Below are 15,488 nucleotides of genomic sequence, written 5' to 3'. Positions count from 1 at the left end.
ACCTCTCTCATTCAACATCTAATCCAAGGATTCTTCCAGACTGGCTGGCCAGCAAACTCCAGGATCTGGAGCCTGTGTCTGCCCGGAGTCTGCATTACAGATTCCCCCACATCCAGCTTTTTACCTTGGTGCTGGGACTCTGAACTTGATGACTGAGCCATCTTTCCACTGGGGCTGAATGGTTAGTGATGACAAGACTTGCTGAGCTAACCCACATGTATTTATAAACCTCTCTCTTCTTCAGCTCTGCTCCTCACAACCCACACAGACATCTCATCTGAGCTTGCCTCAGTCTGTTTGCACATCCCCTCATTACAGAGCCATCTGACCCCTCTTTCCTTCAACCCTGATTGCTTGCCCTCAAGGGTTTTGAGCTGACTCCTTCAGATCAGAATCTACCTCTGAGCGTCTCCTCTGTCCTCGGCTTTCTGCTTCTGGGATGATCCTCCGGCCCTGGAGCAAAGGCAAAGCTTGGTCCCAAGGCCATGTCCCGTTAGAACCAGCCAAAGAGCAAAAGAAACCCTGCCTTTCCTGAGATCAAAGCTTTGTAAGGCAGGATCACCGTGGCCTAATGCCATGCTGCTATGGCAACATGAATTTTAAGCAGTCACCAACAGAACTGTCTCTTCAATCTCAGCAGCCCTAGAGCCAACCTCTCCAGGTGGGACTCCCCACAACAAGGGACAGGGTGGGCTCCAGGCATCTGAAGCATTTTCTGAGGGCAGGCCAGCTCACCTTGTGGCTGACATCTGAGGCCTGCCTAGATAGGGGAGGGGTATCTCATTATGTCTCCAGAGACACACCATTACTAGGGAAGATACAGGGGCACCAGCAGCCTCAGAGGCAGAACCCGAAGAGACTGACAGAGCTGCCACCTCCCTCTCCTCAAACACAGGCTCCTCTGTGTCTGTGGGGTCTTCATAGTCTCCAACCTCAAAGCTGAAACACTCTAAGAGACAGATAGACAACAGATAACGTAACCGATGTCATAACAAAGGTTCTCTGACTGACTGTGCTGGGACCCAAGATGTCAACAACAGCAAACCCACAGCTAGAGCCCCACTGAGACTGGGTCACCTCCGTGGGCATAGATCTCTTGTGGTGTCAGTGTAAAATTTCCCCCATAGACTCACATGTTTAACATATGGTCCCCAGCTGGCCACACTAAGAAGGTTATATAAGAGTAAGGGGTGGAGCCTTGCTGGAGGAAATACGTCATTAGGGGTGGGCTCTGAGATTTTATAACCTGGACCTAGCTAGTTCTTGCTCACTCTGTTTCCCTGTGAGCGAATGGAATGTAATCAGCCAGCTTCCTGTTTCTGCCAGCATACCTTGCCTGAGGGACCAAGACCCAAGCCTTGTTGGCATCTAGAAGGACATGCCAAACCTTAGATGCTTGCATGCTACAGTAGATGCTGGCACACATTGTCAATGTGCTAGTGACAGTTCTGACCAAGATGTAAGATAACAAATATCCATCACTGGGAGAATGTTAATTAGTATAGATTTCCAAAGAGACAGTTCCTTGTGGTGGGCTGATTCAAACAGGCAGTACTTTTGTCACACAGATATCTCAGTCCCTCTTTTTAGTTTCTGTCCTGGGAAGACACAGAAGCACAACAGAGATGCTTGTTGCAGCATTGTTAGTTTTCACGAATGCTTGGGAACAACCCAGCCTTTGCCTTTGGGAGGATGATGTCAATGCCACGTGAAGATGGCATTCATTTCCCAGAACCACCCTAATGAAGCACCACGAAAGAGGTGGCGTAAAACAACAGGAAGTTACTGTGGAAGATGAGGGAAATCAAAGAGTCCATTGTCCACAGCCTCCTGGCCACTGTGCATCTGACGTCTTCCCTCCCAGTAAGGTTCCAGGCTGTGCTCTGATGACCCATCCTAATCTAGTTTGGCTCATGGCTCAGTACAATCACTCACTTTAGGAAGTTTTATTTTGAAAAAAATAGTGTCTCACCACATAGCTGTGGCTGCTTTGGAATTTGCTGCATAGCCCAGGCTGGCCCCAAATTCATGGCAACTCTTCTGTCTCAGTTTCCCATGTGCTAGGACCACAGGCCTGAATCACAGTTGGAGTATGGTTGGAGCCCACTGAAATTTTTCAGGTCTTGTTTCCTGGGACAATTAGACAAGGATTCACAGAGAGTGGTAAAACCCAATGCAGTTTAGTATGACAAGGAATGCTTCCAAAGAAGGAGACGTGTTAAGCTGGGCAGTGGTGGCGCACGCCTTTAATCTCCGCACTTGGGAGGCAGAGGCAGGCGGGTTTCTGAGTTCCAGGCCAGCCTGGTCTACAGAGTGAGTTCCAGGACAGCCAGGGCTACACAGAGAAACCCTGTCTCGCAATAAATAAATAAATAAATAAATAAATAAATAAATAAATAAATACAATAATAATAATAATAATAATAATAAAATAAAACAAACAAAAACAAAAAGGAGATGGGTTAGAGATGAAAGAGGGTTGGGAGGCCAACAACACTCCCACTTCTTCGACTATGACCTTTATGAGACATTTGTATAGTGCTCCAGCGAAATCTGCACATGCTCGGTTACATCAGCCCTGAGTAGGGAAGGGTTCCCAATCCTCCTCCTTTTATGTGCGAATTTTACCTTCTGTCTGCCCTGCTTTTCTGCCAGACCACCATGCCTCGCTTAAGGAATTTTTTTTAAAGATTTATTTTTATTTTTTTTTCTTTCTTTCCCTCTTTGTGAGTGTGTGTGTGTGTGTGTGTGTGTGTACCCTCAGAAGCCAGAAGAGGGTGCTGAATCCCCTGGAGCTGGGGTTGCAGGCAGTTGAGAAATTGGAGAATTTCTATTACTGATGGGTGGTGAGGTCACATCGGCAGCATAAGGGCCACGGTGAGCCATTGTCCCACGCTAGAGCGAGGAATACATGCACGTGCACGAGAATTCATGAGGGGATCTTTCAGTGAATCTATAATCTGTGGGTGGCCAACATCCTAACTCCCGGAGATCAAGTCCTGCCAAACAAGACTATTTGATAACCACCTACAGATAGAGTTGAGGGGTTGGAAGTCAGTAGATTGACTATTGGCAACCTTTCTTTCCTACACATTCTATGCAGACTGCCTGGGACTAGGCCACATAATGACAGGGTCATGTCAGCTGAATCCCAGGGCACCTCAGTTACCTCAGCTACCATGACATCAGTGAGCTCAGACTCTCTGGCTCATGTTCACCAAGGGCATCTAGACCCCAGCTTTACCACTGAGTTACTATGGTCTTCTGGGGTTCTCTGGTCTCTCTAAAGGTCATATGAATCCTTCTTTTCACTGGGCTCTGCACAGTGTCCCTCATGAGGCCAGAACAAGGCAGGTTCACAGGAACACACTCCCACATGTGTGACACATAGACATGTGGCCAGAGAGACTGTGTACATAAACTTTCCCTATGCAGGGGCTTGGCAGGGCCTCTGAATTCTCCTCTTCAAGAACAGAATAGACTAGTGCCCCTCCTTATACGGGAGTCCCTCCCATCAGCTGAGAAGCTGAAAAGCATGTTTATTCCACTCCTGTTGCCCTATGCTGGCCTGGCTGACCTGGCTTCCCAGTTCCCCAGCTCCCCTTCTCAACAGAAAAGCTCATGAAGCCCTCAGGCTGGAAAGTCAACCATGAATGAGACTCTGTTGGTCTTCAGTACAGGGTTTTCCTACTGGACACAAAGAAACACTACCCATCTCTGAAAGGCTGGGACACTACTGGGCAAGGATGGAGGAAGTTTCCTTTCTTCTGGAGACTTCCCAGCCTCTAAGAGTTAGGGGATCTGTGAGCCTGAGACTCCCTCTTCTGGTGAACTATGAGGACAGACACCTCTGTGGCAGGCTGGGCCTCTGAGTCAGAAGTATTTAAAGATCCCCATTCCCCTCACCCTATGCAGACGAGACCCCAAAACATGATCACCACAGACTCCTTATTTCTAGCAAATAAGCAGACCGTTCACTCAGCTCAAGGAACTCAGAGTTTTCTATGGGCCATCCAAAGGTCCCATACCCAGAGTGCATAGGGGCAATTGCTTTAGGGGTCCCCAGAGAAGCTTGCTGTGTTTATAATTGTCAAGAGAAAGCAGGAAAACAAGCATCTCTCTGAGGCTCTGGCAAGTGGAATTAGTTGCTGAGAACGGACTCTGCCCCTAATTCTTCTGTGTCCTGAAAGGCAAGAACACACTGGAGGTACTGGCCACCTGTCCCCTAATGGGCAGGCCTAGCCAAGATGAAGGTCTGGAAGTCACTCACAAACTCATCCACTGAGAAAGAAGTTCTTCACTCTCTCTTAAGTTTGCTGAGGAGACCATGTCTATGCGTCCAAGCAATCCCACACACAGCATAGTTCATAGATGAGCAAAGTGAAGTAATGTCCCCAGTTGGAAAGAGGTCAGACCCTGGGTTCCATTAGGGACCCAGCTCCCCAGTTGACTCCAGAGCAAGGAGAGCAGCCCCACTCCTGGGGTTAGACTCAGAACCTCTCTTAGGCTTTGTCATCAGTCAAGGTTTTATGCAACTTAAGCTAGTTAAAACCCAGCTGTGCTGGTGTTTTGTCAATGTGCCACTAACTGAGTGTCTTCTCTTCATTTGACTGTACTTGCCCTGGACCCTCCTGTCTTTGGGCAGCTAGCTACATGTCTGAGATGGAAACTCTCCAGACATGAACCACTTCCTACTTTCTAAGGTCTGTTTATTACTGAACTTCAGACTAAATGACTTTACCGATACAATCAGTGGATTCCAGAGCCTTCTGTGGTTAATTTTGGGGATTCAGAATAGCTTAGTTCTCTTCAGGACCATGAAGGCTTAGACACATTGTGTCCAAGCAGAGATATTCACATCCAGACTTGAGACTCCCCTTGTTTCCAGACACACTGATTGATGGCGGACTATGGGTCTGGACTGGCCTCATCTACAATCTCATTTTAAGGTGGTTCTGCAAACCAAGGCATCAAATAAACCAGCCCCACCCCCTTCACTTCACGATTTCAATGACAGAAGACAAGGAGTGACTGTCGTGTGGGTCTGGTGGTAGAGATTTGGTGGAATCTAAAATGGGCAATGGCCCCAAAGAGATGAAGCATTAATGGTTACCCCGCCAGGGTTAGCAAGCCCAAGAAGCTTACACACCTACCCAATATTCATTTTTGGAAGTGCACATGCAGAAAGACTATTGAGCAGCCCCACTCTTTATGTCTCACATATGATAAGCCGTCAGAGACTGACAGCAAGTCCGGGGCTCTTATCTGCTAATTGAATTCAGATGCACTTGAGGGCTAAAGGGGAAGCCATGTAATGAGTGGTTTAATAAACCACTGGAAGTTCTTCTCCTTCGAGGACTTTCCATGTGAGGTCAAGAGCTGTTTTATTCGGCATTTAGTTCTGAGTCTCTGTCCACCACGATGTGGTCAGATCCCACCACAATCCCTGGAGGACCCAGGAGACAATGCTTCAGGGCTGGCAGAAACCAAAGTCAAGGGTATAGCCCAAACTCCCAAGTTCTTTGTTTGTTTGTTTTTCTTTTCTTTTTCTGGTGAAAAAATATCATTTAAAAAAAGAAAAATATTCAATATGGTCATATTGGGAAGAAGGGCAAAGAGATTGTGCAATGGTGTCCCCTCCTCACCATTCAACAGGAACCAAGACTTCTCAGTAGTGGTGCCTCTCATATTTTGGACAGATAAGTCTTTTATTAGGAGCTTGGAGCATCATGGGATATTAAGCAGTGTCCCTGGTCTTTACTTACTGGCTTCTGGTAGCAACGCCCACTCCCTGTCCCAGTCTTGACTTTTGAAATTGTTTCCAGGCACCATCCAACACTCAGGGAGGCAAAATTGACCTGGTTGAGAACCATTAGATGAATCCATGAAGCCTAACCGTTATCTCCTCGGACCCGGCACAGTGCCAGGCACCCAGTGGGGACTCAGCAAATCTCTGCTGGATGAGTACCTGCAGCGAAGGTGAGTAGAGTGTACTAGGTCCACACGTCCAGCCTGGTGCGGTAGATGAGAAGAACGTGTGTTTCACACCCCTGCTGCAAGGAACATAAGACTGAAGTTCTGGTTGCTGCAGCACAGGTCCCTCCAAGAACCCTGCGGTCCCAGCCAGTGACTGTGCACAGCTGAAGACTGACGTAGGACCTCTCTCAGGCCCCTTATGACTTCTCAGACAATGACTTTGATACGAGGATGCCTTACAAATGGCCTGTCCAAAACATTCTTGAAAGTGGCCTGTCCCTGCATCAGACCATCAGCCCTCCCCTTCTCATCCAGGTCCCACTCTGGGATGGTTAAACCACACACACTGTCAGTCGGATGGAGAGCATTCCTCTGCATCTATCTATTTCCCAGGAAAGTTGAACTGAACAAGGAAGACCCATGCTGAGTACGGGTCTTCATATGAACAGTACCACACCGTTGGTTGGGGTCCTGGACTAAATAGTGCACTGAGTACTACCATTCAGCTCTCACTGCAGATACGATGCTACCAGCTGCCTCAAACTCTGGTCACCGTGATGTCTCCAGCACAAGCATCTACAAACTGTGAGGCGAAATAAGCCCTTCTTAAGTTGCTTTTGACTGGTGGTTTGACAAAGCAATGGGAGTAGTGGTTAAGGGCTGGGAGGATGGTTCCGTGGTAAAGAGGGCCTGCTGCTCTTCCAGAGATCAAAGTTTGGTTCCCAGAACCCATGTGAGGCAGCTCACCGACATCTATAACTCCAGATACAGGAGATCTAGCGCCCTCTTCTGGACTCTCGGGCACCTGCACTCACATGTGCGCACACCAACATAGATTCCCACACATATGCACAAATTTTTAAGAAAGTAAAGGTGGAAGGAAGGGAGGGAGGGAGGGAGGGAGGGAGGGAGGGAGGGAGGGAGGGAAAAGGAAGGAAGGAAGGAAGGAAGGAAGGGAGGGAGGGAGGGAGGGAGGGAGGGATGGATACATGCTTTACTTTCCCCTAGACAAACCCTGTCTTGTGAACATCTTGGAGAATGCAGTGTTCCAAGTGACCCTTGGCCTAGCTATTGACCTTTCTGAGCAATGCCACCTTGAGGGACTGCCACTGTGGAACTCAGTTAATAAAATCATCTTGTCCAAACCAGTTCAGACAGGAAGGGAACTCTTTGAAGTGACTCTGTGCCCCTTGCCCACAAAAACTGAAGACATGAGTTTAACTCACAAGTAACAGGTTATGAACACTAAAAAACAAACAAACAAACAAAAAACAGGAATACGCCAGTGCCCCCAATCCAAGAAAATCCTCCAGATGACCCTTTTATTGGTTTTAAGGCAGCAAGGGATATCTTCTGGCCCACATGCCTGTCTGGCCAAGCAAGGGAAAGGCAGGGAAAGGGAAAAGGTTTTTTGGCCGTTGGGAGTCAGCCAGAGCACACGTCCCTGCACTCCACCCCATTCGCTTTTTCCAGTCCTCCGAAACCATCCTAATGCACTTGGGTTTGAGAGCAAGTGTGCCCCAGGTCTGATGGTGTCTGCCAGGACCATCTTCCTGGCACAAGGCCCTGCTCAGCCCGCTTTCCCTTCTGCCAGGCTCTCCCAGGGGCAAATGACTTCCTTTTCTGTGGTCTGGTCACCAGACTCTCCTGCTCCGGGGTCATCCGCATCCATCAGGCAGGGCCCACTCTCTGTAGGCATTTCCATTTTGATCTGGAAAAAGCTTCAGACACAAAAGGGAAACAGTAAAGAATCGGAAGCACAGGCAATCCCCCAGGTAATCGCGGGATGCCCACGTGATCTCGGGACACCCACGTGATCAAGGGATGGCAGGTGATCCCCATGAGATCGAGGGACGCCAGTAATCACGCCTCGTGATCCCAACATTCCCAGGGACAAGCATGCCACAGACACTGACCCAGAGTGGCGTGTGCAGCCACTGGCTCTGGGGACTCCTATGACTGGGATTTATATTTTTCTGTTGAATCAAAGACAATCCCAAATATGCCTTATTTTGTTTTTTTCAGTCTTTATGGTTTTGATTAATTCAGCCTGCCTCTGTAGTGTTGACATACCAGCATGTAATCCTCAACCCCTTTAAACCGTCCCTTGGGGACACTGAAAAGGAAGCCTTTTCAAGGCCCCATGTCCACATATGAAGTAGCTGCGGAGCTAGAAACGTTCTCCCAGCAGGACTGGCTGAGGAAAACCAACAAACTCATCCTGATTATTTCCTAAAGAGGCAGAGCCTAACTTCCTTCCTCCTTCTCCAAGCCACAGGCAAGAAGGGACAATAGCCACAATAGCCTTCGTTCCCTGCTGTCCCCACACTCACTGCACTGAATCACTCTCTGGGTCTCCATAGCAACCCAAGGCTTCTGCATAACATTTCTTTCTCTGGGCCCAGGCAGGGCCCAATGTAGGATTGTATCAACTGATTTGGGGGTGCCTGTGACTATCCCGCCTCTCAGCTGTGGATCCAGGCACTCCCGAACACTCCTCTAGGCTTCTGCTGTATACACAGTGGCTGCCTCGGGGCATTCGGGGTTCTCAGATTTCAGACTTGGAAGCTGACACTTAAACCACCACAGGAACAAGTATCTTTTTGAGGCCCTTTAGGAGAGCAGGCATGTGTCAGTGAGGACCAAGGAGGTCATGACATGTAAGATACGGGAAAGGGCTGGAGTCCCTGGAGAATCGTGTCTCGGGAACATGATAGCCTGTGGTTAGGGCTGAGGTCCTTTTCAAATGCAGTGAATTGACTTGAGTAGCAGTCTTGGGATGGGGCAGCTGTGTCAAGGAGAATGGATAGATAAAGAAAAAGACTCCTCCCCTTTTCCATCTCTGGAAGAGGGAGAGATAATGGGACTGGGGGAGGGGGGCATTCGGTCGCTTAGGGATATGATTAGGCTGCTTGTGACTGGTCCCCACAATCCTTATTTCAGCCCCATGTCTCCATCATCACCACAAAGCCACGGTTCCCACCCATACCCACTGTCCACACGCACACAACACCAGCCCCTCCGGCTTCTTACTTGGCTACTTTCTTGGGTTTCAGCCTGGGTAGCTGTTGGCCCACGTCCCCCAGAGGCTGCACCTTCCCGTGTGACACAGAGGGGCACTTGGGTGAGAGCCTGGCAAAAACTGGTGATGCCAAACAGCGCCGTCTCAGAAACCTGCCAAGGGACAGAGCCGCACGGGCCTTGGGAGGGGCCCTGGGCTGGCCGTGTGGTCTCGAGTGGTCTACAGAGGTCTCGCTGCTCTCAGTGACTGGGGGCCCAGAGTTGGCACCAGACCAGCTGGCTTCCCCCTTGGGCTCCAGTCCTGAAGAACCCTCTAAGGCCACTCGGATGGGCGAGGGGCAGATGGCAATGCTGGGCCGCCGGATGAAGCGACTTGGGGAAGCGAAGGGCTTCCTGGGGGAGCGGCAGGATGGTGAGAAGGGGCTGGAGGGAGAGGGAGGCACGCAGGTCCCTGTATACACGGCCAGGTGAGGGCTGGGAGCCAAGTGCTGACCTGGCTGTGGGGAAGGAAAAAAGGAAGTTAGTCAGGAGTCACGGCTCCAGCCACCAGGGCTGACAGGCTAGTCTTAACCAACTCGATCTTCTTCCAGGCACCAAGGGTGATGGGGTATCCTCATCTAACTCAAGCTCCTTACAAGCTAATCTCAACTAACTCGATCTCCTTCCAGCCACTGGGGCTGATGGGTTATCCTCATCTAACTTGAGCTCCTTATAGACAGACTATCCTCATCTAACTCGATCTCCTTCCAGCCACTGGGGCTGATGGGTTAACCTCATCTAACTCAATCTCCTTCCAATGATGCCGATCTATTCTGGACGCCCCCTGGAGGGATTGATTGCAAAGGTTACCCTGAGGTACCCATGATAGTGGCACAGCCTTCAAAGACCTCTTGCCAGGATCCATCTGCCACAAACTGACCTTCCAGTCCTGGGATGCTGGAGTATAATTATGCTAAACTTAATTATCCCTCAAATCAAATCTCTAGATGCCTTTGTCCTTCCTACCCCAGGTTACCTCTTCATTTTTCACCATAGCTTTAGACCTGGAGCATTTGACACTATTTTGTTGTTGTTTGGTGTGTATGTGTATGTGGGGGGAGGGGTTGTTGCTGGGAATTGAACTCATGACTTTGCCCATGCTAGGCAAGTGCTTTCCCATGGAGCCATCCCCACCCAAAGATATTTAACTTCAACAGTTTAACTTTAACTGGTCAGTGCAAATGGGGAGACCTGCAACTGGTGTCCTGCTGAGCTTCCCTGCCTGAAACCACACCTACCTGTTTCCACCCTGGCAAAGTTTTAGATGCTCCAATCCTAGCACCTGCCCAGGTACCCCCCTCAGATCGGGCAGGGGAAACTGGGGGGTAGGGGGATGCTGAGTGTAGAACCTGAGTAACTTACAGGAAAGAAGCAATTCTACAGATGGAGTTGATTCTGTGGCTCAACAGAGAAAACGGAAGGATCTCATTGTCCTGGCCATTATGGTCGCAGTCCAGAGTGTTGGGGCAGAAGGGGAGGGGGTGGCATTTCCTTAACTCAGAGAACCCAAGGGAGCTTTTCCCAAGTTGAGCAAGGAAAATAAAGCTCTTCACTGTCACCTCTTCTTCGTAGGCCACAAGGTGTGGGCTGCTGGGACCCTTCTAAAGTCATTTACCACATGAAAGCCAGTCATGGACAGAAGTCCTGAGGAGAGGTGGGTGGTGTCTTAGGGACAGCTGAACCACTACCACATCCAAGACTACTACAAAAAGGAACAGACCTTCTCTGCAACAACCACACAGACTGCTTGCTCGGAGGGATCCACTCATCCCTCAGCCCCTAAGACTGAAGGAGGCTGCCTGAGCCCTGGGCAGGAGGCTACTGGCTTCAGAGCAAGGCCTGGTCTCATGGTCATTCGCACAATCCAGTCCCAGCATATAGCCAGCTAGACTCAGGGACCACTGAGCGAAATGAGCTCACTTGTTACAGCGCAATAGAAAATTAAGACAATGGCGAAATGTGCTTCTGAGCCTCGGTGTGTGACCCAAAAGCCCCTGATGTCCCCGCATGTCGCCTCCTGTTGCCTGTGTAGTTTCTATGTCCTGGAAAGTGAACTAAGAGAAAGAGGAGAGAGGGGGGAGTAAGGTACCTACTAAGTGCACTTGAACCTCTCTGCCTTGGAATGTGTCACAAACTCCTGAGATCATCTACCTTACAGATAAGAAGTCTGAGGCTCCTGGAGGTAAAGGGACTTAACGGAGATCGTGTGCGTGACTGTTCCTTTCTCCTCCTCTTCTCTTCCCTCTCTCTCCATGCCCCATCTCACCTCTTCCCTAGAACCTTCTCCCTCTCAGGATGAATGACAGGACAGGTTAAGGAAGTCAGCCACTGTCTTCCCTTCGTCACTTACCTGACCTGAGATGGTCTCTTCTGGGCAAATGGCCACTCTCCTGGTTGGTACAGGACAGATTTTTTTTTCTCCCCTAGCTCTTTCTCAAAGGAAACCATGAGTTCCCACTCTGTTCCTTCTCATGGAGGCCTGGGCTTGTGTTCTGTAACCCGGGCCTCCAGTTCATGTGCCTTCTACCGATGATATGAGCAGCAAAGCAGCGGCAGGCATGCAAGACAGGTGCAGAACGCAGAAACGCGCCAGGACACAAAGTCGAACCTGGTTTAGAACTGGTGCAAGCAGCTTTTCTTTTTATTGTTGTGCATGGGAACAGAGAGAGGTGGCAGGAGCATGAAATGAGGCGGCACATTAACAGGAAGACACAACCACAGAGTTTTTAATGGAAGACAGAGCAGATGGTTCAGTATTTCTACTCATTCTCGTTCTGTCAGAATCTAGCTGAGAAGTCAAAGAGCGGTGACAGCGTTCAGCATGCAAGGACCCAGCCCCCCCTTAGCCTCTTCTGTCGTCCCCTTCCCCTCTTCTCCAAGAGCAAGCAAAGCTGGTCCCATAAAAGACAACTTAGGGGACCACGTCACTTCTTTGGCTAGTCATCCCACTGAACACAGTCAAGCGCCAGACCATCCTAGCTGGGACTGACCCTCGCTTCAGCCAGAGAACTTGGAGACGCAGGTCTGCTGGTCCCCACAATGTTACTAACGAGTCCTCTCTTAGAAGCTATAATTAGAGGATGTAATACCTCAAACGTAACCTAATGCTGTCTACAGAGCACAGAGGACACTGAGGCAGCAGAGAGTTAAGACAGTTTGGAATGACAATGATTCATGTATGTCTCATTTTATACGTAAACCAGAAAGAACAGCGGATCACCAACAGAAGAGAGCAGCTGCTCACTTCAAGGCCGTGAAGCATACAGGGAGTGTAATGATAATGGCGGTGAGAGTAGTGGTGGTGATCATGGTGATGGCGGTGGTGACGGTGCTGTTTCTGTTACGGTGGTGGTGGCGGAGGTGGTGGAGATAATGGTAATGTTGATTCTGTTGCTGAAGATGGTGGGAATGGTGGTGGAGAGTGATGGTAATGGGGATTGTTATGATGGTAGTGACAGGGTGATGGTGATGATGACAACAATGACTGTGATGGTGTGATAGTGATGACAATGGGAATGGTACTAATGGTGATGGTGACTGAGATGATGATGGTGATGGTGACTGAGATGGTGATGGTGACTGAGATGGTGATGGTGATGGTGACTGGAATGGTGATGGTGACTGAGATGGTGATGGTGACTATCAGGATGGTGATGGTGACTGGGATGGTAATGGTGACTGGGATGGTGATGGTGATGGTGACTGAGATGATGATGGTGATTGGGATGGTGATGGTGACTGGGATGGTGATGGTGATTGGGATGGTGATGGTGATGGTGACTGGGATGGTGATGGTGATTGGGATGGTGATGGTGATGGTGACTGGGATGGTGATGGTGATTGGGATGGTGATGGTGATGGTGACTGGGATGGTGATGGTGACTGAGATGGTGACGGTAACTAGGATGGTGATGGTGATTATGATGGTGATGGTGATGGTGACTGGGATGGGGATGGTGGCTGGGATGGTGATGGTGACTGGAATGGGGATGGTGACTGGAATGGTGACTGGAATGGTGACTGGAATGGGGATGGTGGCTGGGATGGTGAATGGCATGGTAATGGTGATTAGGGTAGCGATGGTGAGTGGGGTGGCAATGATGATGGTGATGGTGACTGGGATGTTGATGGTGACTGGTATGGGGATGGTGATTATGATGGTGATGGTGATGGTGGTAGTAGTTGCGATAACGATGTTGACATTAGTGATGGTAAGGGTGATAATTTTGATGGTGACAACGTAGCATCGATCAGCATTTGTTGAGCGTTTCTGATGTGCTAGCCGTGATTCAAAGTACTTTACCCTTATTTTCCTGCCCCTGGCTCTTGCATTTTTTTTACTTAATACCCATAACGAAAGCAATGCTTTCTGTCAAAGTCAAACAGGAAAGTAGAATTCTACAGAGAAAATGCTAGAACCTTAGAGAAGAGTATAATCTAGCATAGCTAGCCCCCATGGGCAGAGAAGCTTGTGATGTGGTTGGATTTTGCCATTAAGAAATTAAGAGGGTGTCTGAGAACATGATGCAATAAATGCCATTGTAGTGATTTAAATACAGTAATAACATTATCTAAGTATGTGCTACGTGAGATACGAATGGGCCCTGGAGGACTGCTGTTAGCTTTGCTCACAGTAACAACTTAGCAGGGGCCATTGCTCCCTTTGGAGCTGTGGCAGCAGCCACAGACGCGCTCAACACCTAAGAATTAGAAAGAAATATCCAGCCCCTTTGCCACCAAGCCTGTGAATCTTCTTATACATCTTGAGACAACACTATCAGACTCAGATTCTGACCCTGGGGTGAGGCAGGAGTGAGAGAGGGGAAGAGCTGAAGCTTGGAGTTGAGGTACACTGAGGCCACACAGACATGAAGTCATGGGGGCTGGGTGATAAATAGAGCCTTCCGGGATGGGTAGTCCAGGTTACCCACTGGTCCTAATCACACACACCAACTACCTACCCTAGGGATCCTCTAGTCACCCTAAAGTCTTTACTCTTCCACAGGTTACTAGTTCCTACTATGACCTCCCAAAGCATCATGGGGCTTCCCTGTAATTCAACTGCCAATGCTCTTGTCTGTCCTGTTAACTGTGAGTAGGCAATAGGGGCCTCTCTCCTCTCTTCCCCTCACTCCTCTTCCCCTCACCCCAGTCCCTGACTGCAGCACTTGTACAATGCTTGGCATGTAACAGAGACTGAGGAGTGGGTGATGTGGAAGGCTGAGTGGTTGCGACACACAGAAGAAAACTGGTGCTGGAGTCTGACCCTCTTCTTGTTTGTTCTTTGAGTTTGTTGAGAAACTGTCTCACTATGCATCTCTGGCCATCCTGGAAGCCATATGTAGAGAAAGCTTGCCTCTGACTCATAGAAACCTGCATGCCTCTGCCTCTTGCATCTAGTGTGCTAGATTTAAAGGTGTGCACTACCGAGCCTCACCTAAGCCTGACATACTTTCTGATCACGCAACTTCTGAAAGCTGCTCTTAAGCCAAGCAATTCTCCCCCTACTCTGGCGTAAGTGTTAAACACAGTCAAATCCCTAATCACACTCTGGCCCACGGTACAGCCATTTGCATCCACACATCTTCATCAACCCCTTGAGGACAAAGACCACTTTGCATATTTTTTATCCCCCATAATCTTCTACTGATTCTTATTTAAAAAAAAAAAAAAGCAAAACTGCTCTACTTGTGGTGGTACATACCCTCAGTCCTACACTTTGGAGACAGAAGCAGGCAGCACTCTGTGAGTTCAAGGCCGTTCCAGTCCAGCCAGAGCTATATATTAAGACCTTGTTTCAAAACTAAATTATATGTATATGTGTATGTGTATGTGTATGTATATGTATATATTCTAGCCCCACTTGCATACATTCTCCCCCTCTTCCTCTTTCTCCTCTTCCTCTTCCTCCTCTTCTTCCTCCTCCTCTTCCTCCTCCTCCTCTTATTGTGAATTGTTAATTGCCGCCCTCTTGTACCTACCCTTTGGATCATGCTCTCTGTATCTGCATTCACTGACTGGAGAATGCTCACCGACTCTACTGCCCATGACACTCACTGATCCTAGGACCTCCCATGCTGAGTAGATTCCCATATATGTGGGAAAGAACCTGAAACAGCACACTGCTGTCTTTCAGAGAAAGACAGATTGAAGAAACACAAGCGTGGGGAGTGGGGTGGCAGGTGGCAGAGACCAGAGATGAACAGGATCTAGGCAGCGGTGCCCTGAGGAGTTCATGACAAACTCATTGGTTCCACCATGCTGCTGGCGCGATCTGATCTCAGCTCCTGTGGACTGATTAGAAGGGATGGCAAACAATCTCTGGCTTCATGCTTCTCCAACTTTCCCACTTAAGTAGGCCAAACAGCAGGAGAGCTGGGTAAACAAGCATCCCCCAGGAGTCTTAGGGGGGCAGCGCCTGAACCTGCATAGCCAAGCATGAAATGACTTTG

The 15,488-nt window shown here is 49.1% G+C and overlaps 1 protein-coding gene across 2 annotated transcripts in view; it reads right to left on the bottom strand.

The window, feature by feature from the left end:
• Positions 1-7,271: 7,271 nt before the first annotated feature.
• Rgs9 (regulator of G protein signaling 9) overlaps positions 7,272-15,488 on the bottom strand; it is a 72,143-nt gene continuing 63,926 nt past the window's right edge. For both annotated transcript variants that reach the window (XM_034507358.2, XM_034507360.2), the window contains exons 18-19: positions 9,010-9,494; positions 7,272-7,697 (exon numbers count right to left, since the gene is read on the bottom strand). In XM_034507358.2, the coding sequence (XP_034363249.1) occupies positions 7,547-7,697; positions 9,010-9,494 (636 nt within the window). In that variant the 3' untranslated portion in view covers positions 7,272-7,546. The remainder of the gene's footprint in view (positions 7,698-9,009; positions 9,495-15,488) is intronic.

This window comes from Arvicanthis niloticus, chromosome 6, assembly GCF_011762505.2.
Source record: "Arvicanthis niloticus isolate mArvNil1 chromosome 6, mArvNil1.pat.X, whole genome shotgun sequence".
Taxonomy (NCBI): Eukaryota; Metazoa; Chordata; class Mammalia; order Rodentia; family Muridae; genus Arvicanthis; species Arvicanthis niloticus.
This window is presented reverse-complemented; position numbering and strand designations above follow the sequence as displayed.